The 26992-nt window shown below is 43.0% G+C and overlaps 2 protein-coding genes across 2 annotated transcripts in view; both read right to left on the reverse strand.

Moving 5' to 3' along the window:
• The window catches only part of pask (PAS domain containing serine/threonine kinase), a gene marked incomplete at both ends in the record, with an annotated part of 35196 nt that extends 31519 nt beyond the window's left edge, over positions 1–3677 (reverse strand). Inside the window, one exon of the mRNA XM_080725849.1 lies at positions 3488–3677. Within this exon, the coding sequence (XP_080581975.1) occupies positions 3488–3677 (190 nt within the window). The remainder of the gene's footprint in view (positions 1–3487) is intronic.
• A 3040-nt stretch (positions 3678–6717) lies between these two features.
• kcnab1b (potassium voltage-gated channel subfamily A regulatory beta subunit 1b) overlaps positions 6718–26992 on the reverse strand; it is a gene marked incomplete at its 5' end in the record, with an annotated part of 71431 nt that continues 51156 nt past the window's right edge. Inside the window, 7 exons of the mRNA XM_080726420.1 lie at positions 6718–6832; positions 8613–8701; positions 10210–10330; positions 10892–10986; positions 11076–11196; positions 12783–12868; positions 26612–26698. Of these exons, the coding sequence (XP_080582546.1) occupies positions 6740–6832; positions 8613–8701; positions 10210–10330; positions 10892–10986; positions 11076–11196; positions 12783–12868; positions 26612–26698 (692 nt within the window). The 3' untranslated portion in view covers positions 6718–6739. The remainder of the gene's footprint in view (positions 6833–8612; positions 8702–10209; positions 10331–10891; positions 10987–11075; positions 11197–12782; positions 12869–26611; positions 26699–26992) is intronic.

The raw sequence follows: 26992 nt of genomic DNA on the forward strand, positions 1-26992 counted from the left end.
ACTTTACCGCGAATTTACCGCGATTTTTTTACCGCGAGTTTCGCGAGCGTTTGTAAACAAATGGAGTACCTCCTCAATCTTCTCTGGACACGCACGTGCACACGCACGAAGCTTGCGGGGCTCATCAAAACATAACGTAAGTCAATGGTGGCACCAGCAACAGCTATAAATGTTATAAACCTTGGCCGCCCATGTGTTAAGAGAGTGATCTTCAATGCTCTATGCAGGTACCAAAAATACTCGAGGTGCAAAAAGTACAGACGGAGGAAATAATAAAGAACACACATGGGAGGCATCAGCTCTGGCTGGAACTCAGTGACATACAACTGAGGCATGATTTATTTTGTCAGCTTAAATACCATGAGGCTAACAAGCCCTTCCGGTCCAGTCCTTCACAATAAAGGTTCAGCAACACACGTCACAATAATACATCAATATGATGGGAGAGCATATCTCAACAAACCCCATAAACATTTTTTAACGAATCTGCACGATTCACACAAATGACCAATTTGGATTCAAAACGGCGATTTTCGCTGAAAAGCTACACGTTTGCATGCCTGAGATGTTGTCCAAAAATCATGCAGGTCGGTACACAGTATCTCTGTAGCCATTAAACGGGTATTTCTTACATTGATGCTCCTACATATTATCATGCCAGCACCAGTTAAAGTTACTTTCCATCCCTCATGTGCACACATCCCATAACCCACACACTGCACATCATTTCGGAGCTCATATCTTTGAACGGGTAAGGGCTAGTACAGTATAATCCACAACAGTCCTATGGATAAATGAGCAAATAAAACATGCAGACCACCATCATCACCAGCAAGTGAATGAGACAACATAGTCTACTCTGACTTGAGCCAAAACAGTAACAATCAAACACTACCTTAAAAATAGCAGCTTAAATATGTGGAGATGTTGTGCAGAATATACAATCACTAATCAATAGCAGCAGTGCTCAAGCAAATGTGCAATAAGAGTCAAGCATGTGTACATAGAAATGGAATAGGAAATAGAAAGGAAAAATCACACCCGTGTGAAGTGGAGCTGTGTGTGTGTGTGTGTGTGTGTGTGTGTGTGTGTGTGTGTGTGTGTGTGTGTGTGGATCATGTGTACCGATTTTTGTGACATTTGAAGAAAATATGTAGGAAAAGGAGCAAAAAGTGTGTTTTGGAGAAAATTCAAGATGGCGGAAAATCTATCCTGGCGCAAATGGGCGTGGCCTATATGGGGAGATGCGTCTTGACCCAAGGAATCCAGGGAAAAAATAATTTTAATTTTCCTATCTACGGTTCAAGAGTTACGGGGCAAAACGTAAAGTGGGCCGTTATAGCACCACCATGAGGCCGAGTGATGTAATTATTTTTTGATTAATTCTTAAAATCATTATGAATCTCCTCTCCGAGGTTTGAAACTGTAGCTCCTATGGTTTACGAGAGAAAAATACTTGAAAGTGATTTCTTGCATTGTCCCATTATAAGTCAATGGGGACAATTAAGCGTCGTTTTGTGCCGATTACGTCGGCATGGTAAGGCGGATCGGAACGAAAGGTAATAGAACACCATTCCCGGCCGAGCCGCACATTTTGATGTATATATTGCGCGAGTGGCGTAAATGGTGCGGCACTAGTTACGCGCCGAAGTCAGGCTACTCTCAGGCTACATACGGACACACAGACCCACACAGCCACGTATAGGGAGCTGCACACAGCTCCAAAAAAGAAGCAGTAGGGCTATTATGAATGGGTGAAGAATGAACATGATTACATACAAAAATGAGTGCATGCAATCAGAACTTTGTCTAGTTAGCTAAAGTATTGAAAACAATTAAGCGTTCTGTCTGATAATACATCTACTGTACAAACAGGCTAGATCTATAGGCTATATGAGATTGGCATTACAGGAAATTCATTTTGTGAACATTTTGAGAACTAGGACTGAATTTCTGAAACAATAATATTGTGATGCCTACATATTGTTATACATGTCCTTTAAGCCTCAATGAGCACCAGGCAAGATGCATAACACTTAACCACTTTAACTCTGGTGTCCTGGTTTGGGGGATTTGAGGGGAGCATCATTGCTATAATGGAAGTAAATCTAGACTTTTTGACTTGCTAGCTTTTAGATTATTTTTGCATGACATAATCATATGACTAATTTCCATACTTTAGATAACTAGACACATTGTTGCAACACACCAAACCATTCTTCATATTGATTTGGGAGCCCACACATGACATTCATAAAGTGCTATCATGTGTCACTAGTTTGTGCTTGAAAAGTTACCTATGCTTTAATAATGATGTTGGATAAGAAAGAAGAAAGCCAGGAAGAAGATGTTCTGTTGCTTGCTCACCCACATGGTGCACCTGATCCCCAAGTTATCATACATCACTTTCTTCCTTGAGGGTAACGTTACTATCTCAAATGTAGCGCTGTGTATGTTTTGTTGTTTTTCTCTCTCTCCCTGTCTGCTGTGCCGAAAAAGCTGATCTACAAGCCCATATCGGATCACTGATTTGACACGTTATGAGCTTGTAGATCAGCTGCAAAACCTGTAATATGATTGGGTGGAACCCCTCGAGCCAATCAGATTTCAGCTAAATTTTGGACTATTCCAAGGATAGCGGGGGTATCACCAGTCTCCCCCCGTGTCAAACACTCAAGCTCATTAAGTGGACTGACCCATCATCCCAGTTCATTCTCAGGTCAGACAGCCAGGCACCGGGCAGCGCGCATCCTTTGATATTGGCTGCGTGACACCCGACAAGTAGAAGCATACACACTTGCACAGGCAGTGCGCACTCGCAGCTGAGAGCTGTAGCAGCTAATTAGATCGTGTGTCTCACTCGGCCGTCCTAATTCATACCTAGGCTTTTTGAAAATAGCCGATCTACAAGCTCACAACGTGTCGCATCTGTACTTTTGCTACTTTAAGTACATTTTGATGACAATACTTTCATACTTTTACTCAAGTACATTTAGAATTCTGGACTTTTACTTATAACTGAGTACATCTACAGTGCAGTATTGATACTCTTACGATACTTTTACTTAAGTAAAACATTTGAGTACTTTTTCCAACACTGCTAATTTCCCCCATAGCCTGGAGTCCTGCCCCCATTGTCTGGGAGGGCGCTCCTGGGGTACTGTCCTGCGATTGGCCCTTAGCTCTACCATGTGACATGAATAGCCTATCCAGAAGAGGTAATCAATGGTCGTCAAAGAAAGTGAGGTGATTACTGATCTGGTTTCCACCAGATAAAAATATTCAGGATTCCAATTCAAAAGTATCGCAGCTTGTAGATCTGCTATTTTTGCTTCTTTTGTATGAGATACTAGAATTACAAAGTAGGCCGTAGCAATATGCATTGTGGCCCTCTGGAGTGAAGATGGAACTATAGTGGCCCTCGCCATCATCAAAGTTGCCCACCCCTGCGTTAGACAGTGGCTTATATGTAACACTTTACACTGACCTGCTATGAAGCCAGAATAAGATCCCAGCGCCAGCGGCTCTTTCCTGTGGCCTGGACGTCGAGCACAGGGATAGGATTTATTCAGGTCAAAGTCATCTTCAGGAAGGGACTGGGAGGAGAGGTCATGGGCCACACAAACTGTGTCTCTACCATGGAACCGCCACCTCTCTGCTGCTCCAAAATGAGACATGGTGCTGCAACAGAACAACAACGGACAACTTTTAAGTCAGGGAGTGAGGGCACCCAGGGCATGGGTCCTTGAGGAGGTTTCTGGTCCCCAGAATAATATGTTTAATTACACACACACACACACACACACACACACACACACACACACACACACACACACACACACACACACACACACACACACACACACACACACACACACACACACACACACACACACACACACACACACACACACACACACACACACACACACAATTTCAAAATAGCAGTTCTGCCATTTTCTAAAAGTCTTGATTGAACAAATGTGGACATTTTTTAAACATTTTAACACCAAAATCATCAAACTGAAACAGCTAAAACTGGGGTCCTTGCGGTTTACTTTGAGGACCACTTGAGGCTACTGGTTGACAAGACAGACAGTACTGCCTCAAGCTCATAAACGCCTTCTCCCCTGCAGGGATTCCATCTTGGTCTATGGGTTTGAAATATGTACAGACTATTTAACTCTATGTCAAGTACTGGAGAGTAACGTTAGCCTATGTACAGGCTATGTAACTTTATGTCAATTACTGGAGAGTTAGCCTAAGATTAAGAACAAGTAAAGCTGTGGGGTAAAGTAACCAAGTACATTTACTTAATTAAGTACTGTACGTAAGTACAATTTTGAGGTATTTGTACTTTTGAATATTTCCAAATTCCAATACTTTTACTTCTACTCTTCTACTCTGATCCAAATATTGTACTTTTACCCCACTACAATTTGAAAACTTTAATTAAGCAGTAGATTTTGATTATTTTTTATTTCAAAATAAACATGAACCACTTCGGCCATTTGAAAATAGATCTACAAGCTCACAATGTTTGTGAGCTTGCAGATCTGCTATTTTCAAAATATTTGTACACATTTGAAAACTCGAAATTTCGCATGATGAGTACTTTTAGTTGTTGTACTTTAGCTGCATTTTGATACCAATACCTTTGTACTTTTACTCAAGTACACTTTGAATTACGGACTTTTACTTTGTAAAAGAGTATTTCTACGTTGCAGTATTGATACTTTGTACTTACTTTTGTACTTTTTCCACCACAGCGGCTCACAAACCTAGTTTATTTGCCATAGGAATATCCTTCTCTCAGAGCTCCATGTTCTTTTTGTTTGACGTCTCTCCAGCAACAGGCTGTGTTGTTAGTTACTATTGTATGGAGGCAGAGGTTGATGAATGCGAACCATTAACCAAACAGAGATAGTTGACTTACCTTATTACCGAAACATTCAATAAAAGCTCTGACTGACGTCTTCTTTTCAACAGTGCAGGTAAACAAAGAGCATTTATTCGTCCTACAGCAGCAGCAGTAGTAACTTCTGTGTTTGTGTACAGCGCGCGTTTCAAGCGCGAGTGAAAAGTCTTCCCGGAAGCCACAGGAGCCAATCAAAAAGGAGTTTCCTGTAAATTGTCCAATGAACGATTATCTTATGATGACGTACAGAAGGGGGTGTGGTTCGATCGGGAGTCAAGAGTGGAAACTTGAATGTTATGCCAGATAAGCATAAATGGTGTACAAATGGAACCAAATTTGGTTCCTTTTGTACACTGTCAGAGTTGCAGACTTGTATGGGTCAATTTAGACCCACCTATTGGAACCCAGAGTCCCTGGAATCCACTTTGAGAACAACATAATAAAAGCTATTATAACTATGGTTATGCCACAATAACAATCAGTGTCTAGAGCTTTCTTAAAATAATAATAATAATAATAAATAACTTTGTATTGGGTCTTACTAACCTACAAATATAACTTTAGACGAGTGAATTGAAAACATGTTCATAATCCTGTTTGTATGAGAAAACAACACACACGATAATTGTAGGGCATTTATTTATGTACAAATATGATGCACAACACCAAAAATACATTTTGAAGACTTTCTTTTTTTTAACAAACAAATTGGCTTGGAGAAAGCAGTATCTTTATTAGCTTCATGGCTCTGCATTTAAAATCCACAGACCCACCCTTCAGGGTAGGCCTACTCTCTTCCCCATGTTTGACTAATAGAAATGTTCTTCTGAAGATACAGATTCAAATTAAATGAATCTAAAATTATCACCACTGACAGAATGTCTGGCAGTTAAAATTATAATACAGCTACGGGGCACAGATTAACTGTTTTGACGCATGCTAGCATTTTTTTTTTTAAAACAAACTTCCTTTTTTTGCATTGCAAATGACAGATCATAAGCTTATCCTGACAGCCGCTTATCAAATAAGGAAAAAAATAGAACAGTCAATAATACAGCAATACATTTCTGTTTAGCTCTTGGTATTGTAGCAACACAATTGAGAGCATGTTCAGTTCATACTGAAAGATATTTATCACATGGACAAGGGTTTACACACACTCCAGTCTCCTGTTTCCAGGCACAATTACAGTAAATAAATTAATTTGTATTACTTTTCACACAACACCTGGAACGGCTGGAAGCTATTCTCTGGCACATCAACCAATAGAATCCAAAGGCCTCAAAACAGGTTGCCATGTTTTAGTACACAAACAAACCTTCCTCCTGATCTACAAATAAATGTCTGTCTTAAGCCACATGAACTTGTCTGTGCGACTGCAGTCCATCAGTTTGTGTGTGTATAGTTGCACAACCATCTCTGCTGTGTGACATTTTATTCACAACAGATAATATAGTTTTTGCATGCCTTGGATGTAGACCAAGGACCTGGACACGGGTTACTGTTTGGAGCAGAGGAGAATTGCATACTGTGCCAGTATTCTGCTTGGCTGTATCTTCTAACATGTGGTTGGACTGGGTCCAATGTATGGCTGAGATAGCTGTAACATGCATGCTTTCTCAAAGCGCTCATTCTACAATAATGAGTTCTGGTTGATCTTCGTACAGACAAGGAGCCAAGCAAAACAGTCACTGTGCAGTCACACACTCAGTCATACGCACGTCGCACACACAAGCAAGGTTGGGCACAGACTTAATGTGCTATGGCTGTGAGGACTGAACTTTAATATGCTTCTTGGTCACAGTTCTCAAAGGATCCATCTCAATGGTGTTGTTGGTCCTTCTTATTGTGAGGACGATTGCCCAATATGTGATCCATTTCTGTGGCAATGCTTGCCGTCATCTTTGGAATTACCTGTGAAGCACACAAAAAAGGGAAAGAGCACACAGGTTTTCATCCCATCAGATGTGTTACTGTTTACTCCAGCTGCTACTGATACCAGGGAGCAGAGAATGTTAGAGAGGGAGGGGATGACATTTCTAAAAGGTTCTTTTGGTGAAAATATCGAAAATAGCAAACCTCCAAGCTCACAACGCGTTGCAGCATGTTGTGAACTAGGAGGTCGGCTATTTTCTGTGCTTAATACCACACTGAACTAAGCATCATCAAGTCAACACTGGAGATGGATTTCTACACAGAGAGGGCAATTCTTTAAACATAAAGATGCTGCATTCAAATTCAGGAGAGTTTGTACAAGGCTATTCTCTTGAATGCTGCCTTCAGGTATGGCATGGAAAGAGGGCGTTTGCATTTCTTTCACCATAGTAAAAACTGCATTCATGGTCCCTCAGCCCTATGTTCCCTCAATGTTAACCACTATGCCTAACCCTAACCCTAACCCTAACCCTAACCCAACCCCTAACCTTAACCTCAGTGAGGGAACATAGGGTTGAGGGAACATAGGCATGACCCCGTCTGGAGATGGGCACTTTTTACACACGGATAAAAGGGCTGGGGCTCAAGCCCCCTTTGATGTCTATGTGTGCACATGCCTGGCTTAGACCCCACATCTGGTTGGGCATCAGTTCTAATGGAGTGCTGTGTTGTTGGCAGAAAGGACACCCAAAGTACTGTAGTACACTTGACCAGGGGTATAGTCCTCTCTGTTTTACAATATGATACTCCTGATGATTCTGACAGAGTGAGAGAAAAGGTTAAACCACAAATACATTACGTAATTTTGCCCATCTTATTTTTCTATTTCTGTATTCTATATTATGGTTTTAACCACTCAAACCCTGTATACCAGAGGTAGGCAACCTTAGGCACAGGTGCCAACATTGGCACAGGAGAGGGTGATCACTGGCACACTGGCAGAAGTGTGAGAGGACTTTTATTTTAAAAACAAATCTTTTTTAAACGTGGTCAATTAAATGAAGTTAGCTAATTTATAGCAAATTACATCTTGAACATAATTCTACATTGATTAAAACTCTGAACTCTGACTGGGAGGGAGTCGGGGAGATAGGTGGGTTATTGTTCTGGGTCTAATGATCGTAATAACAATGAGCTGCCAATCAAAATATGTCAAAATATTTGTCATTATTATTTTTTTTAACGTGGTCAATTAAATGAAGTTAGCTAATTTATAGCAAATTACATCTTGCACATAATTCTACATTAATTAAAACTCTGAACCCTGACTGGGGAGGGAGTCGTAGGTGGGTTATTGCTCTGGGTCTAATGATCGCGTTATAACAATGTCTTGCCAATCAAAATATATCGACATATTTGTCATTAAAATTCATGTTGACATGACACACTGACACTCTAGAAAACAAAAACATGGCACTTCATTTCAAAAAGGTTGCTGACCCCTGCTGTATACTGTGTCCCACAGGGAATCTATACTAGGGCCCCTGCTTTTTCTCTACACCACTGAAATTGGACGATCTACAACCTGACAATGCATCGCTTGTGAGCATTATAGTAGATCGGCTATTTTTCCAGAATGTTTTCCCCAAAATAGGGACACTAGGATTCATGTGATAGAAATACATTTTACAAGCACTTTAAATTGCCTTCAACCATTACCATGCCCTACCAAACAAACAAGAACAACCAATGATATATCTCAATCCAGATGTCATTCTGGATTGACATCTGTTGTGCAGTTATGAAATGTCCTTTGTACCTGTATGGCCCCCAGGTTCTCTGTGAGCTGGGTTGGAGTAGAGGACCCCAGTAGCACTGAGCTCACACCCTCATTCCTCAGGCACCAGGCTACAATTCGGGAGCAAGAAATAAAGTTGCCATTAGTAGCAGTATTTTCACCAGAGGGAAGTCTGCGTTTGGCTCAAAAGCCTCTGTTTTGTTTACAAGGTTCAAAGAAGGAAGCTATACGGTATCTTTCATGTGATGCTTTATTTATTCTTAAGCTGCAGTCCCTGAGCTTGTGTCCTCGGCTGCTTTAAAATTCCTCTGCGTAAAGAAGTGGTTTAAGACGTGATTACAGGCCTGTTGCCTTAACAACTGTTGTAACGGAAGTATCTGAGCACTAAGTATGCACCTTGGACTTCTTATTGTCAATATCAACAATACAGTAGATTGTCCATACATGACACTGTAAATAATTACATGGGGCACCGATGGCCAAGTGGTTAAGGTGCATATCACATAGGCTGATAGTGAGTCGTTGGTTCGATTCCTGAGCCAGATGGCCTTTGCTGCGTGTCACTCTCCTGTCTCTCTCTCACTGTTTCCAGTTGATCTTCACAGAAAATCCCCCCAAAATGATATAAAACAAAAGTTTTCTGATGACAACTCTGGAGAGGGTGATGAGAAAAGTTATACTATAGGAACGAGTTCTCCACACTAGTTGACTGGAACCTGGAACTGAAGCTGCAATGTTACAGTTTTATAGGGCTGTGATAGAACCTGTGCTCACCTTCTCAGTAAGTGAGTTGAGAAGATACGATATAAGAATAATAACAACACTCTCTTTTACAGTTATCCCACACCCACATCAAGCGGAAAGGCTTTTCACGTTCTAAAGGACTCCTCTCTCGCAGCCAACCCCCTATTCAATGAATTCCCTTCAGGTACAATAATCAGTAATATCTCGCTTCCACAATAGCAATTACCCTGAAGCAATCGGCTTCCCGCATCCTACAGTAAATGCTTCACCAGTTATGTAAATTGTAAACTACTTAAGCACAGACATTTTAATCCATCACTTAAGGGCATAGCATAATATAGGACATAATAATGGGATGGAGCGATATTATAATGTGGAAAGTATTTTATCTATTGTGTAGTTATTATGTCCTTGTCATTACTAAGCAGACTTAAACAAATTCCCAATTAACTGTAAAGTTGTTTTTTGGCAATGATTGAATGTTGAAGGAACATAACAAAAGATTGCCTTCTGTATCATGTCTTCTTTGTTTTTGTTTGCATCACTGAATTAGCAATGAAAGTAAAGAATACTCTCTAAAATTACAATGTTATGACATGGCTACAAATTAAGTTGAATGACCTTTTTAAGTAAAGTAGACAGTAGACAGATATAAGCAGTCAGTAATGGAAATGAGTTGATGTATTTTATTTCCTAGTTTAAATCAATGGCATACAGATGCAGTGATGAGGCATATTTAATTTGAATATGGCTGAGGTATACTTTATCGTTATTTGAGCATGGCTGGAAAGCCTATTTCAGCCATGCATGTTGATTGGTCGCCGGGTAGTTCCCATTATACAAATGGAGCTTAGCATTGTATAATGTCTCTTACCTATGGCTAGCTGTGGCAGAGTGCAGCCCAGCTTCTCGGCGATGAGACCCAGGTCCTTCAGTTTTGCCTGCTGTTTCGTGCCATCCTCGCTCACTAACTTATCCTTCAGCCACTCGTAATGCTGGAGCAAACAGAACAGCAGTAGAAACACAGGAAATGGCAGTGATCTCTATACAACAGGTGTCTTCAACGGGGGGTCTGGGACCCCTAGAGGGTCCTCAGAGTTACAACAGGGGGGCCCCCAAATCCTTGTGTGATAGGATAATTATTTTAAAAGAATAACTTGAACCCTCAAATTCCTATACTCTTGAGGAGAACTTAAGCCAAAAATAGGAGATCTACAAGCGCTCTACAAGTGATGCGAGGCGTTCAGAGCTTGTAAATCAGCTATTTTTGGCTAATAGGTTTGGTCTAGAGTTAAAAAAGAGCAGACCAAGTACAGAGTGGAAGGTCAAGTTTACGAAGTTTTAAATTTTAGAAGATGTTAAGTGGTTAAGTGTCAAACAAGTCTATGAATCTTTCTATGAAATCGATGAGAATCTCCATCACACATTTATACAATATGTAGAGGGGGGTCCCTGCGTCATCTTTCTCTCTGCTAAGGGGTCCTTGGCCTGAAAACGTTGAAGACCCCTGCTTTACAAGGTTGATAGTAAAACATGCATACAAAAAAGAGCTATACCTTCATCGATGCCCTGGAAGACTCTGGAATCCCATTCTCATACTTCCCAGAGATGATTCCACTGGCCAACGGTGACCAAGACACCACACCCACACCTGTGATAGGGCAACAACAACTATGAGCAGGATGTGCAAATATTGATTTACCCTCTTCTTATTCATTTATTTTCTCAGATGCCACTTGCCTATCTTGTGATAAAGCTCTGGTAGCTGTGTCTCAACCTTGTCCCGATGGAAGAAGTGATACTCGGCCTGCTCACACACCGGAGGGATGAGGTTGAACTGCCTGGCCACAGAGTACGCCTCCTGAACACGACGGAGGAGGAGAAAGAGAAGGGTGAATGACATAGAGCAGGGGTGGGGAACTTTGATTCACTCCAGAGGGCCACATTGCATATTGCTACGATCTACTTTGTCATTCTAGTATCGCATACAATAGAAGCAAAAATAGCAGGTTTTGAGCTTGTAGATCGACTATTTTTGCTTCTTTTGAATTGGAATCCTGAATAATTTTTTGTTATTTCTTAATTGGAATCCTGAAATGTAACATTTTGATTTGATTTCAAACGAATTTAGTTATATACTCATGTTAACTTTATGAACCTAAATACAAATACATTGGACATACAAAAAATACATTACTAGTTACTATACTATAGTCATTAACTAATTTCCCACGATCCCCGTCGAAACCGGAGATTTCCTGCTGTACCACTCTGCGATGCCCGTAGATCCCGGAAATGTAATTAGCTTTAATCATTATGAAAAAATTAAAAGTATGATCGCAGTATATAGCCGTTTCGGAGTCTTAGTTAGGCCCGCCTCCTAACTGTATCCGGCCGTATTTCCTGTTCTGACCGGATCTAGGTTTCCGTATCCTGTCAAAGGCCCAATCGTTGCTTCCGTCCCATAAGTTTGCATAAACAGAGGAAGGAGCTGGGCGGTCATATCAACGTCTTTTTTCACACGTTTTTTTTATTCATTTGATAGCTGTTTGATTCTTGTGCCCGCCTGGCATATGATCCGCGCACATATCGTCTGCTATGTGCGCGAACGTGTCCATGTGTTACCATAGCGCACAGCTGGCCATTTCCAATGTTTTCTTATGTAAATACTGGCGGATACAGCAGGATACTTCCTGGCAACGGATTTGTCTATTCCAATGGATTTATTTTTATTCGAAAGCTGTCATCTTGTCTACCGGTCTACTACATGAGTCGCGCACAGATCATGCACTATGCGTGCACGTGCCCACGTTAAAAGGTAAGGAAAATTTGGCAGGAAAACAGTTCAGCCTATGTTTAAAATAGCAGCATATGAGTTAAGCTACTAATATAGACTGACGGAATTAAACCAGGTCATGTTTGGAATTGTAACAGCTGAAACCAATAATATATCAGTATTCCGGTATTAACCTGCGGGCCGCATTAAGTGAAGGTGGTGGCCGCATGTGGCCCCCGGGCCACCTGTTGCCCACAGATGACATAGAGCATTGGAGGATGAGAGAGAGGATGGGTGCAGACAAATGTCAGAGACTACGTCAAAGCAAAAGAAAAAAAGTGACCTTTGGTTGCATTTGTACACTCTTCAGTGTTCGATTTTCCTGTTCACTGTTGCAACATCTGACCTTAAAGTTTTGATGGGCATGCTGTGGGAAATATAAAATCCCTTCTACAAGCTACAAGCCACTTTTCAACCCTATTTGTACGCCTTCTCACAAGGGTGTTTGTCTTTGAAGATGACCGATTTTTGGCAGCAGTAGCGTGTTGCAGTGCCAAAAGTTACAGAGCCCAGCGATGCAACAATGTGCTGAATACAAGCTGTGCACTACTTGAACAGACTTTAAGTGATGTAGAGGAGAAGTACAAGGTGATTCTCTGCTCTCTGCTCACCATAATCTCCATGGAAGACCACCGCGATGTTCCCCAGTACATGGTCATGCCCTGGTTGATCAAGTGTGTCATCGCCCTCACTATCTCTGTAAGGACAACACAAACATGTTGCAGTTAGCTTCATTGTCAGAAAGTCAGCAGTGGGTGGCGCCACTAATCCTTTTATTTTGGCAGAAAAAAATCAATAATGCACCAAATAGCTCTATATACTTCATCGTATGACAAATAGCGAAAATAGGCACCAATAGAATCACAACAAATTGCGAGCTTATACAGTATATGCGTGTGTGCGTGTGTGTGTGTGTGTGTGTGTGCGTGTGTGCGTGCGTGTGTGCGTGAGTGCGTGCGTGCGTGCGTGTGTGTGTGTGTGTGTGTGTGTGTGTGCGCGCGCGTGCGTGGGTAAATGTGCACATTGACACCAGAGTTAATGTGGTTCAAAGGTATTAATCACTTTGTAATTTAGATGTATAGCCTAGAGGCACATGCAGACAACCCCATATTATTGTTTTGTTTTCTGCTCATATTTTTCATCAGAAGAAATTGAGAGAGTTACAGACTTCTTCAGTTCAATTATAGGCTCATTTCATTGTCATTTGCCATACATTAGCCATGGTGAGAATCGATTTGTGGCTTAAGAAGAAGCCATTAAAAGCAGCCGGCCTCACGGACTGCAACTTTAGTGGTAAGAGGACAATTGAAACAATGACAATGGCATGAAATGTGTTTTGTTCGGAGGAAAAGCACACCCTTTGTATAGATATATAGTTATATGAACAACATGTATTGATTGGTCAAGTCATATTATTCCATGTCCCAGAATGCTGCAGGGGACATCACTCCTAGTAGGGGCAGCAGGGTAATTAGTGATGATTGGTAATACTGATTGGTATAATGCTGATTTTCAGCATGGCTACATTTTGTTTGCAGAGGTAGTGAAGTGTGAAAGCAGACCCTAAAGTCTAAATTGTGCTTTAAGCCTAATTTATACTGTGTGAGACAAACCAGCATAGCTCAGGGCTCATACTGTGGCCCTGTAAATGCCCAGAGCTATCAGCCATGAGCCACGGCTTGGTCTCACACAGTATAGGGTAAATTAGGCTAAAGCCCAATTTAAAGCCAAATCTAATGGGCAATGGGTTGGGTTAAGCCTAAAGGCTTAACTCCAACTCACTGCTTTAAAGACACAAGATAATTGAAAAACTCTATTTTTTATTTAACAATATACTCAACTGTTTATAACTGCAGAGTTCTTACTACCAATAATGTTGAGCCAAAGACACATCCATTATAACAATAAAAAGTATATGCACATCCCTAAACCAGAACGAATGGGTGCAAGGTACAAAAATATCCAGTGACATAGAAACAGAAATATCTGCAGCTTCCGTTAAAAGGGTTTTTAATTTGCAAAAGTAGGAATGACTTTTCGAGCCAAGCAGGTGCCTGCAATTAGCTTCGCTCGAAACTTGGCTACTGCAAAATGTGCAAATTAAAAATACAAAAGACGTGTTCATATAAACATCTCACAATTAACATTGTGATTTGTGATATGCATTTAATCCATGTGCTGTGTACAGGGGTGTCCAAATTCTGGGCCCTGGGTACAAGGATTCACTGCGTTATTTTGTGCTTTAACTATTGAAGAATAGCAGATATACAAGCTCACAGTGCTGCGAGCTTGTAGATCTGCTATTTTTGAAAAAAAATTACATTTTTTTTTTTAAACAATATGTTTATTTTCTTTTTTTTTTAGAGACACACAACAAATACAGATACATGACAATGAAAATAAGGTTTTTTGAAATACCTATGTTTCTATGTCAGTGGTGCTCAAACATTTTCATGTGAAGGACCCCCAAAATGATATGTATTTGGCCACGGACCCCATCTCAAAATACTTAGTTCCAGGGACCCCCCAGAAGCAAAGTTACAAATGTTAGCTTAAAAAAATATATATAATCAAAGAGTGGCACACATTTTCATGACTTTTCAAAAATAGCAGATCTACAAGCTTGCAGCACGACACTCGGTGCCGCACTGTGAGCTTCATGTATATCTGCTATTTTTCAATAGCTAAAGTATAAAAGAATTAAGGGCCCTGGTACTGTAACTCGGTCCCACTGGTAACTCAGTCCCACTTCCCCCACCTTGTGACGCCCCTGATCACACATAGCACTGTGATTTGTGATATGCATTTCATCCATATGCTGTGTACACAAATCACTGATATGTAGTCAACCTACGACAAGGTGAAAAGTACATTTCCATGATTGCTTCACACCTGAATCGTCCTCATTATATGTGAGAATGAGAGCAGAAAGTAGAGATGAGCCCACAGCACTGTGATTAAAAATAGTGATTCACTATCATAGCCGCTTCTCTCACTCTCTTTCTGGACTGAAAATGTAACTGCGTGAGAAAGAGCCAGTAGTGTGTAGGCGACACAGGAGAGTGTTCCGAGAGAGGGAGCTGGAAGCAAGCGAGGGAGATCGAAGATTGGAAGTAAAAGGCGAAAGACAGCCAGGGAGGAACCTCAACACCCACGCCGTTTATCCGGAGGCCATGAACGTGGGACGAGGGGTTTATCTGAGGTGAGGTGAGGTGCTACCCTTGTGGGGTCAATGACGTGCTTCTGTAGGCGGAAGGAGGAAGTTGGCATCTTTCCGTGGTTTCCTCCCAGATGTAAATAAGCAAAGTACAGATACTGTACAGAACTGTACATCACTTTCTTTGTCCGGCAATTCAAGCCGGCGGAGCCAAAAGTTCCATGGAATGCATTGAAGTCAAGGAGAATAAACGATATGAATGAATAAAAGAAGACATCTCACATTTTCTGATCCCTTGTTTTTGAGCGGTGGTCACAACGCTCCTATACGTGGCCGTGTGTGTGGGTATGTATGTCTGTCTGTCTCCGTGTCCGTAGCCTGCAGTAACCTTTTCTGACCACACATGTTAAGGGAGGGGCGCTGTTGCACACACACACACACACACACACACACACACACACACACACACACACACACACACACACACACACACACACACACACACACACACACACACACACACACACACACACACACACACACACACACACCACCGCTCAGTTCACACGAGTGTGATTTTTTTTATGTGCACTCCTTGAGTTTCTGACTATGGCTGACCATGGCTGTCATCACGAGACTGTCAAGTGTTGACAGGACAAGGGTTATTGACCCTCCTGTCTCACGATGACAGCTCATACTACCCAGTCAGAAACATACTCTGTGCTCTTTAGATACCTCAATAAGATATACTGTGCACATCAAAAGACAATAGACAAGAAACATATGATTATGTCTTCTTTTATTTTCCCGAACCGATTATTTGACAAAGGTCACAATGATTAAAAAATATTATTTACTCATAAGCATGTCCACCTGGAAGCAAACATCCAGTTCCAGTTTGCCTCCCAGTGCCTGATATGCCATAGAACTTGTGGTTTTGGTGTCTCCTTTTTCATACCCTCCTTCGTACTCTCGAAGGAGTAGATTGAAAAAAGATAGGTCACACAGAACACTTTCTAGACGCTCCTGGATGCTGCACATGTCAGCCAGGAGTTTTACACCTCTGTAGCCTACCAAAAAAAGAATATGCTGGGGCGCATACCACTTAGGCACTGCCACATACAGTAGGCATGGATGCCTGGCGCCGTCGCCAGTTCGATTCCCGATCCGGACGACCTTTGCCGTGTGTCACTCCCCATCTCTCCCCCCATTTCCTGTCAGTCTACAACTGTCCTATCAATAAAGTCATAAAAGCCCCAAAACAAATCTAAAAAAAATAATAATAATAAATGATAATAATATGCTGCTATAGACACTGCCAATTCTAACAGGAAATACAAGTTATTATTACAGTAATTGGGCCACACACAAGGTGAAAAAGGCTCAGCAAAGCCTCTACTGCCTCCATCATCCAGAGGAAATGCAGCCCCAGTTGGCATCCTGCCTGGGCCTTCTACAATAGTACCATCAAGAGCATCTTGACAAACAGCATGCTCGACCGCAAAAAACTAGAGGGTGGTGCATCGTAGGAGGTGAGTTTCCCTCCCTCCAGGGAATACACAACAAACAGTGTGCAGCCAAGGCGAAGCGAATAATCAAGAACATTCATCACCCTAGCTACAGTCAGGCAAGTGATACAGAAATATCAGGAAGCATAAAAATTAAAAAGGCACAGAAAAAACCCACTCTTTTACACAAATAGACGGCTCAGTAAAGTTGATTTTACAAGCATATCGTTGTTGTCGGGTGAAAACCCTGTATGTCCAAAACCGTTCATTTTGCATTTTTCATTCTAAAAATGATTTTAACTAGTGAAAACAGCCTATCTATCTAGATCTGCTGTTTTCACTACTTTGGTGCGACGGCCTTTGTTTTGTTTTAAGAAAAAATGTACACATTTGAAACTTGGAGATAGGAGGTTTCTGCCCGACAGTGACGATATTTTAAAAGCAATGATGGGGTCTGCACAGTTGGTCTTTCTAGTTGCATGATTCTATGGCTCGGGTCAAGAGGCTACTTCTGTGGCATACGTACCCCTCCCAGAATAAGCCTCTCCATCAAATGACAATCTTTGAACAGTACTGTCCCGGTACAAAGTATGAAGCAACCTGGACGAAGCGTCCCGAAGTGTGGCCTACATCTGGCCTACATCTAGGCACAAAGCGTTCAAAGTTTATTGTACGCCCAGGGTCACATTGGCCAAGCTTTGCGGGACACTTGATGAAATTAACTCATGAATAGCACCGCTCACTTCACACTAGGAGTGATTTCTTCATAATATTAGGGCACATGGATGAGGCTGTAGTGACACCTTTGAATCATGTCTACCGGCATCTGTGTGAATGCTTAAACATCAGTCTGTGTGCGAGCATGAGTGTGTGTGTGTGTGTGTGTGTGTGTGTGTGTGTGTGTGTGTGTGTGTGTGTGTGTGTGTGTGTGTGTGTGTGTGTGTGTGCGCGCGCGAGCGCACGCGAGCATGTCTGTGTGTGCTGTGTTTATTGTGCGTAAACCCCGCATTCTGCCCAGGTGTTTGTGAACGTGCTGTCCTTGAGTGTCGCTCCCTCAACAGCCACTAAAAACTGTGGAACAAAGACTCTCCCTCCCTAACCTCTGCAGAAAGTTTAGTCAAGGCCCTTATGGGTACATGAAGTAAGCAATTTACCCCGAGTGAGAGGACATTATGCTCTCATAATGTCCGCAGTGAGGGTGTTATCGGACGAGGCGCAGCCGAGTCCGATAACACCCTCACTCAGGACCCCGAGTGGTAAATAGCTTTTCTACCACTTTTTCCCGTATACATGAAAGAAAACACATAGTTGTAACTTGCAAGGATCTTAAGTTACAATCATTATTGCCTATAAAACTTCCGCGAGACAGCAGATAGTTCCACAAACAACATCTTCTACTCACCAACAGATGGCGCCAACTCCATACTAATCCATGCGTCTAGCTTACAGCTAAGCTAACGTCAGTTAGAAGTACCGTTCCGGCCGTAAATAGAGGCTGTTCGCTTCCAGAAAGGCATAGGTTCAGAGAAAAGGGGCTTTAAAGTTGGCGGATTGCATTGGATCCAAATAAATCGGCGACTATAGCATGCACGTTAGTAAACATAGGACCGTTGCCACCGTCATTTGTTGGTTGGGGGAAAGGTGTTCCGACTACCTCCTGAAGTCCCCGGATGTACACTGAGGTGCATTGATCTCGGACAAGTCCTCATACAACTTTGCGGCAGTTGTTTTGTCATAACCTCCGGAATTTAGCCAATCAGAATCCAGTATTTGAACACGTGACTAGAAAAAGTGGTAGAATACACTATAAATTAGACGAACGCTGTGTCACAAAAGCCCAGGGAATCATCAAAGATCTACACCATCCCAACCACAGTCTGTTCAAGATGTTGCCGCATGGAAAACGACTACGCTGTCTCAAAGCTACTAGCAACAGACTGCAAAAAAGCTTCTTTCCACAAACAATCAGGCACATGAACAAACTGTCAAAGATGAGAATGGTCCAGGGCAAAAGGCAATCTACTAAATCTTATCTGTAAACACTGGATTTTTCAGTATTTGTGGAAAAAAATAAAGAAAATAAATTACGCTATTACGCCCTAAATATGGATTGAAAATGAAACCAGGTTGAAAGTGGTCAAGTCTGTCTGTGGGGTTTTATAAATATTTAACCAACGAAAAGTATTAACCTCTGAGCTCCGAGCTTGGCATGTTTTCATTTTCCTGAAGAGTATTTCTTCTGCATATGCAAGGTCTCCACCAATCTACAGCAATTGCTAGACTCTATATTGCTTGACATTTGGACTGGTTTAAAGTCCCATGGATGAAAGTGAAAGAGCTTTGTTATGGCTATGACAATATGATTTGATTCACCCTGCCATGGAGGGATTGATACAAAGCCTGCTTATTGATGCCAAGTCTGCCCTGTATCTCACTCTCATGCCTCCCTCGCGCTTATTTGCACTTTCCTCCGCATTTCCATCTAAAGTTGACTGAACAGATTCGATTTTAGCTGTGAACTGATGCATTGGTTTTCTAGCACATAATGAGAATGGTGACAATTGGAGGCACATAGGAACATTGTCTCGAGACTTGGAGAGATTATTGAGCAGACTACTATGGATATGAAAAATTATAATTGGATTTTAGACGCAGTGCCTATTGTATGCAGTATTCAGTTTTTGAGTCTCTCCCAACTGGCAACGTATCAGACAGTCTGCCAGAATGTCAGATTGTCTACTGACCCGCACTCCACCCCACACAAACATCCACACACACACACACACACACACACACACACACACACACACACACACACACACACACACACACATGCGCGTGGCTCCTCCAAAAGAAAAATATGACATCTCTGCAATGGACGGCTGCACTTTTAAACAGCAAAGGATGACATAAGAATGACCCGCTGGCTCCGAGCGAAGCTGGGTATTCATGACTCATTCATGGCCATGCATTTTTCCCTACTACGCTGGATGTGTGAGCTGATTCTGAATGATGAAATAAGCGAAGGGAACGGTGGGGGGTTACAGAGTTCGGTCCAGGGAGGGTATTTGTATATTATGTAGTATTTATCTTGTGTATGTATGTATTTATCTAAAAGAATGAGTGGAATACGGCTTATGTCAAGGACAGACTTGCCTTATTTGCACCAATTCTCCTCAGCGAAGATACCCTCTACAAGCTCACAACGTGACCCGCTCTGAGCTTGTAGATCTGCTGTTTTTGACGAATGTTCGCCCGCCAGAATATAGTACGCTAGTTAGTGCTCTAGCCTGGCTTGGCCAGACTATATACTAATGCAGCTAACTAACTGCAGTATATATCATCCCCACCTTGTTTTAACATGGGTGGATTGTCTGGCTGTGCTAGGCTACTAGTGCTCATGTGGCTTCGCCTGGTAACGCATACGCATGACTTGATTCTCAAAACGTGAGGTTCTCAAAGTGGGGTACAGGGGCACCTCAGGGTTCCGTGGGAGGGGTTCCAAATGAACCCTTATAGGTCTGTAACTGAGTTATGGGGGTCTGTGAAATAAAAAAAAGTTTGAGAACCTCTGACGTAACAGATTGTAGAATGTGGATTCTTTTTTACACGCTTGCTGCCCTTTCTCCGCTCTGGTACGTCTGTAACATCAAAGAGAAAAATCTCCCACTAAATGCCACCGCACGGCTTATGGAAGCAGGGGTGTCGCACCAAATTCTGGGCCCTGGGTACAAGGATTCACTCACATTTTCTATTGAAAAATAGCAGATATACAAGCTCACAGTGCGGCTGCGAGCTTGTAGATCTGCTATTTTAGAAAAATCGTGAAAATGTGTGGTCTTTGAATATTTCAAATCCTTCTTCTTTGAAAAACCTATATTTCAATGTAAGTGGTGCTCAAACCTATTCATGTCAAGGATGTATTTGGCCACGGACCCGCATCTCAAAATATTTAAATCCAGGGACCCCCCCAGAAGCAAAATTTGAGTTACAAATGTTCATTTAAAAAATACATATAAATTCAAAGATGTGTACACATTTTCACGACTTTTCAAAAATGGCAGATCTACAAGCTAATCTACAAGATAATTAAGGCCCCTCCACCTATGGGCCCTAGTAACTCAGTCCCACTCCCCCCCCCCCCCCCCCCCCCCCCCCCCTGACACCCCTGGATGGAAGCAGGGAGCTGGGACTTTATTCTCGTGCGCGCAGCTCGCAGTCCCCATTTCTGGGAGTTACTGACCTTCAGCGGGATGAGTTAGAGCTATCAGCAGCCTGGCTGTGCTACAGTATAATGAAGAATGAACATGATGATCGTGCAGTGATTGTCAAGCCTTTTAATTTCAAGGACCCCCGGTTTCATATTATACATTAGGCCAAGTGGTTCTCAGAACTTTTAATTTCAAGGACCCCATAACTCTCCATTCGGTTCCGTTTGAACACTCTCAGAGTTAGTGACCCGTAAGGGCTCATTCGGAACCCCCTCGAGGAATCCTGAGGGTCCCTGGACGCCACTTAGAGAAACACTGGATTGGGCCACAGACCCACATTTTATTCGATTAATACGTTTTCTATCTCTGGGAACCCAATCTGCAATGTAAATCCTCGGTTTTAATTTAACTCTGAAAGTATACAGATAATGTGTGCACTCTCTGAGTTACAGACCTGCAAGAGTCACTTTGGTTCCTAACTATGAATCATTTAACTGTCTGAGGACACCATTGAAGACCCCCAAGGACCCCTGGGGGTCCCCGGACACAACATTGAGAACCACTGGACTGCACAGTATGAGCACTGGACTGAGTTCAGGGTCTGTCTGTCTATCATTTAGCCTGTTTGACTGTCTGTGATTTAATTAATCATCCCCCTGCATCTACATACTGTAGAAGCACAGGCCACAAGACTGGATGGCGGTGGTGGTCTGTGCCCACCCCAGAGGCGTCAATTGGGTATGGCAGGGGTATGCAGCTGCCATAACCTGGGTCCAGGGGGAAAATAAAAGTTACTTTTAAATATAAATCCATGAATGTCTCTTTGTCTATCTATTCTGGTTACTATTTTGTTAAATTACAGTAAAATATCTACAAATGCAAAATTTAACTAAATGGTCACTTTAACAAGGTATTATAATTATATTCTCCACACTTGTATTCTCCCCATCTTGACAGAATGGTATATTCCCAGGTTCCGCAGGTCAGCTGCACAGGTGCAATGCATTATTGTTAATTGTGGCACGTTTACTAACATGCCAAGTTTAGCTGCACCTCAACAACCATTCCAGGCTGCCATATCCAGCCCCAAGAAACCGTAAAAACAGGGGGAAAATTAGAATGTACTTCTTAAAATAAATGTATCATGCCTGTTGCTAAGGTATGGCAACATGACTGGTGTTGCGCGTGCAAGACACCAGTCATGTTGCCATACCTTAGCTTTTTCTGAACTGATGCCACTGGCCCACCCCGGGAATTGTCTGCCAGTCAGCGCTGCTGCCACTGATGGTGCCATGGTGGTGCCCACCCAGGGACCGTCTGCCAGTCACCGTCCGCTGCCACCGCCTGCAGCGACAGCTAGCGTTTGAAGTCGGTGACGTGTGACTGATTGTCCTGCAGCTGTCCACTGGCTCGCACTGGGCCGCTGAAGGAGGAGACAGTCTGTAAAAAGAAGAAACCCTGTCTCTCCTTCAGCCAGCCCTCCCCAATGGGAGGCAGGACTAACGGACGGACGGACGGACGGACGGACGGACGGACGGACGGGGGTGATGGGACTATGTGTATTTGGAGCAGAGATGTCCGTATGAAATGACAGGCGGTGCTCAAAGTGCATCAGCAAAGAGAAGCAGAAATCAGAAAGACGATAGAGAGACAGTTTCCACCTAGCTACCAGTGGTGTATAATAACTACCGGTAAGTACAATTTTAAAGTATTTTTACTTTTCTGGGGTATTTCTAATTTGTAATATTTTTACATCTCAGAGACAAATATCTACAAGCTTGTAGATCTGCTATTTCCAAAAGATTTGTATACTTCGAAAACTTGAAATGGGACATTCTGCATGATTTACCTTCTTATTTTGGTACTTTAAGTACATTTTCGACGCCAATACTTCCATACTTTTACACAAGTACATTTTGAATTCTGTACTGTCTTGTAACAGAGTATTTCTATATTGCAGTATTGATTGCGACCGTAGGTCGCATTTACTATCAAAACCTCCACAGGCTGTCCGTGCGTCAGTCCGTCCGTCAGTCAGTCAGTCACACGTCACACGTCACACTCTTGCCCTGCTCATATCTCCGCAACCGTTGCCCCGATCCATGCCAAATTTTGCACACACACTCCTTACCTGCCTGGAGCCCCGGAGCTCCAGGGACCCCCAGGTCCCTGGGGGACCCCCAGATGTAAAAAATGACCAAATGTGCTAAACTGACCAAATGACCACCCCAACGGGGCTGCTCACGGGGAATTCCCGGGGACCACCGACTCCTGGTGCTCCAGAACGGATGCAAAAGTGGTGGCGCCCCCAGTGGAGGACCCCCTACACTGCAGCTCACATAAAATGCCGTAACTCCGGCTAGGAGCGACCGGGACAGCCGGGGCCGGTACCTATTCGTCCGCCTTGGTGGCGCGGAGACCCCACCCCTCATTTCTCACATGGCCCTCTTCTAGCGCCACCATGAGGCCGATTCTTGCAAAACACATTTTTGGACACTGCTCCTAAAATGTTTGCCCTAAAATCACGCAAATCGGTACACAGTATGTCTACACTGATCCCATCAACATGAATCTGTCCCATATAGCGCCACCTCCAGGCCGATTTTTAAAAAGACATTTTTGGACACTGCTCCTACAGATTTTGCCCTAAAATCACGAAAATCACTATACAGTATGCCTACACTCATGTCATCAACATGGATCAGGAAGATTTTGGAAAAACTAATTTTTGCCCTATTTGTGGAGATAAGTGACCTACGGTCGCTTATCTCCCGATTAGGGAGTCTTACTGGTACTTTTACTTAAAGTTTCTTTTTTAGTAAAAAGAGTAAAAAGATTGAGTACTTTTCCCACCAAGGCTAGCTACAGTACCATCAGACGGTTGAGGAAACGATGAGCCCCCTTGTCGTCCTGGTAACACCACATCAGGATCAAACACAGGATTTGTTTCCGTGTACATATATATTACTATACTGTATAATCAGTCACGGTTATTATAATATCTGGTTATTTCCAAATTTATATTTTCGTTCAACCATGCACCTTATGTACATACCCTTATGCACTTATATTTCACACCGCCTATATTGATATCTGACCTGTTTTCCATTTCTTTCCCTCTCCATCTCTTTCTACCTTTCTTGAAAGTGCAATGATGTACCTTTTATGGCAAAAAAGATTCACCCACTATCTTTCTTTTGACACCTGTACACCTGTGATGTGACGGTAAAGCTGAACTGAGAGACAGATGGAGGTGAAACATAAAGTTGAGAGGAAGTCACTCAAACACACACGCACACTCTCACACACACACACACACACACACACACACACACACACACTCACACACAAACACACACACGCGCGCACGCACACACACACACACAGCATCAAGCATAAGAATAGAGAGCACAGTAGGGCTTCACTGACACACGCTGAGGAAGGCTTGATGCCAAAGCGTGGCTGTGTATCCGCTGTATGCTATGCTGGTCGTGACGTGCCTTAATGCAGTACTTCTTCTCAAACTGATACCCGCTAGAGCCCGCGGACCCCCGTTTGAAAAGATATGCCAGGAACCCCCATAAGAGAAGATTATGACGGCTCTAGCAGTGATTCTCAACCATTTTAATTTCAGGGACCCCCAGTTAGGGCTACGGACCACCCATTTAATGGCATTTCTATCTCTGGAACCCCAATCTACAGTATGTTGTAAAATCAATGTCTGGGTCCATTTGGTTACATTTGTACACTCTCTGAGGTACATACCCATAAGGATCCATTTGGTTCCTAACTATCATTTAGCTGGGGACCCCCTGGAACTCCCTCAAGAACCCCTGGCTGGAGGTCCCCGGACCCCTCTTTGAGAACCAATACTTGAATGAATTAAAAGTACCACAAGGACTTCGGAGTGCTGGTTATACTTATTGTCTCTGTGAGATGTGCATGTGCACCCGGCAAATTGCATTCTTACAGACCTTCCAGTGTGCTCATTTTTGTTCCTACACTTGTCTTCATCGAGATCAGCCCAAAAATAAATCAGTACACCACACACACACACACACACACACACACACACACACACACACACACACACACACACACACACACACACACACACACACACACACACACACACACACACACACGTCCCTGGGGGGGCTTGATAATCCTGTTTCAGTGGAGCACAGAGGGCTGGGGAGGGAAAGAGAGAAGGCAACGCACAGAGACTGAGGAAACTGATCCCAGAGTGTTTGTGAGTGAGAGGGGGGGTAGGAGAGGGGGGGGGGGGGGGGGGGGAGGAGATTGGCAGAAGCAGAAATGCAGGGAAATGAGGCACAACTTTCACATTTCAATTGAAGTGTGTTTTTCTACCCTGGTCTTCCAGGGCAGGGGGAGACGTGGGCAGGGGCGTCACACCAAATTCTGGGCCCTAGGTACAAGATTCACTTCGGGCCCCCCATGAATGTTAACTATTGAAAAATAGCAGATCTACAAGCTCACAGCGCGGCACCGAGTGCCGCGCTGCGAGCTTGTAGATCTGCTATTTTTGAAAAATTGTGAAAATGTGTGCAAGAAACCCATGTTTCCATGTCAGTGATGCTCAAACTTTTTCATGTGAAGGACCCCCAAAATGATATGAATTTGGCCACGGACCCCCATCTCAAAATATTTAGTTCCAGGGACCCCCCCCCCCCCCCCCCGGAAGCAACATTTGAGTTACAAATGTTCGTTTAAAAAAATACATATTCAAAGATGTGCACACATTTTCACGACTTTTCAAAAATAGCAGATCTACAAGCTCGCAGCGCGGCACTCGGTGCCGCGCTGTGAGCTTGTATATCTGCTATTTTTTCAATAGCTAGAGTTACTAGGGCTCCTCCTACCCCTTGTGACGCCCCTGGACGTGGGGGTTTAAAAGCAGAAAGACATGCACAGCTCAACGGAGACGAGAGATGCTTTCGGTCCGAAGGCTATAAGGTCCACTGAGGACAGGACAGTCCCGCTGGGATGTCTCACCTGCTCAGGTTACAGAACAACAGCGCAATGTCCCTGCTCACACCCATCCACCCATACAGCAGGGGTCTTCAACGTTTTCAGGCCAAGGACCCCTTAGTTGAGAGAGAGTTGAAGCAGGGACCCCCACAACCTGTTCATGGATTCCATATAGTTTCATCGTTTGACAGCACGATCATCAGTGTATTTTGGATTCAGGTAAATTCGTGTTTCAGATATTTAACCACTTGAACCGTCAAAACTTAATAAACTTGACCTTTCACTCTCCACTTAGTCTGCCCTTTTTCCCCTCTACACCAAAGCTTTTTGCCAAAAAATAGCCGATCTACAAGCTCGTAGTTCGGCTATTTTTGGCTAAAGTTCTCAGGAAAGAAAAGTTTCTATCACACAAAGATTTGGAGGACCCCCTGTAGTAACTCTGAGGACCCCGTAGGGGTCCCGGACCCCTGTTGAAGAACCCTGCATTAGTCTATCAATCGATTCATATCCATCCATCCATCCATCGTCCACCACCCCACACCACACCGGCTCTAGTCAGACGGGTCACCCACCCTCCATGGGAGTGTTGCTGTCTTGTCGGTTGGCGAAGACCACGTCCACGTACTCCAGCTGCAGCCTCTGGAGGGAGCCCCTCAGACCTGGTAAGGATGACAGGGAGAGAGAGAGAGAGAGAGAGAGAGAGAGAGAGAGAGAGAGAGAGAGAGAGAGAGAGAGAGAGAGAGAGAGGTTTATCTAGTTAGTGTGGTTGGCAACACACTATAGTACTTTACTTTATTTATTCTTTATAGAGTAACCCCCAAAGGTTTGCCGGAATTCTTGTCGCACAGTTTTGGCAGCACACACTCGAGTCATATGTCAAATCGACCGACTTCATGTGCTTTAATATTTCTGTGAGATACGTTGTTGTTGAGATCATTGGTGAATTAATCTTT

This window comes from Nannobrachium achirus (assembly GCF_963921795.1).
Source record: "Nannobrachium achirus genome assembly, chromosome: 5".
Taxonomy (NCBI): Eukaryota; Metazoa; Chordata; class Actinopteri; order Myctophiformes; family Myctophidae; genus Nannobrachium; species Nannobrachium achirus.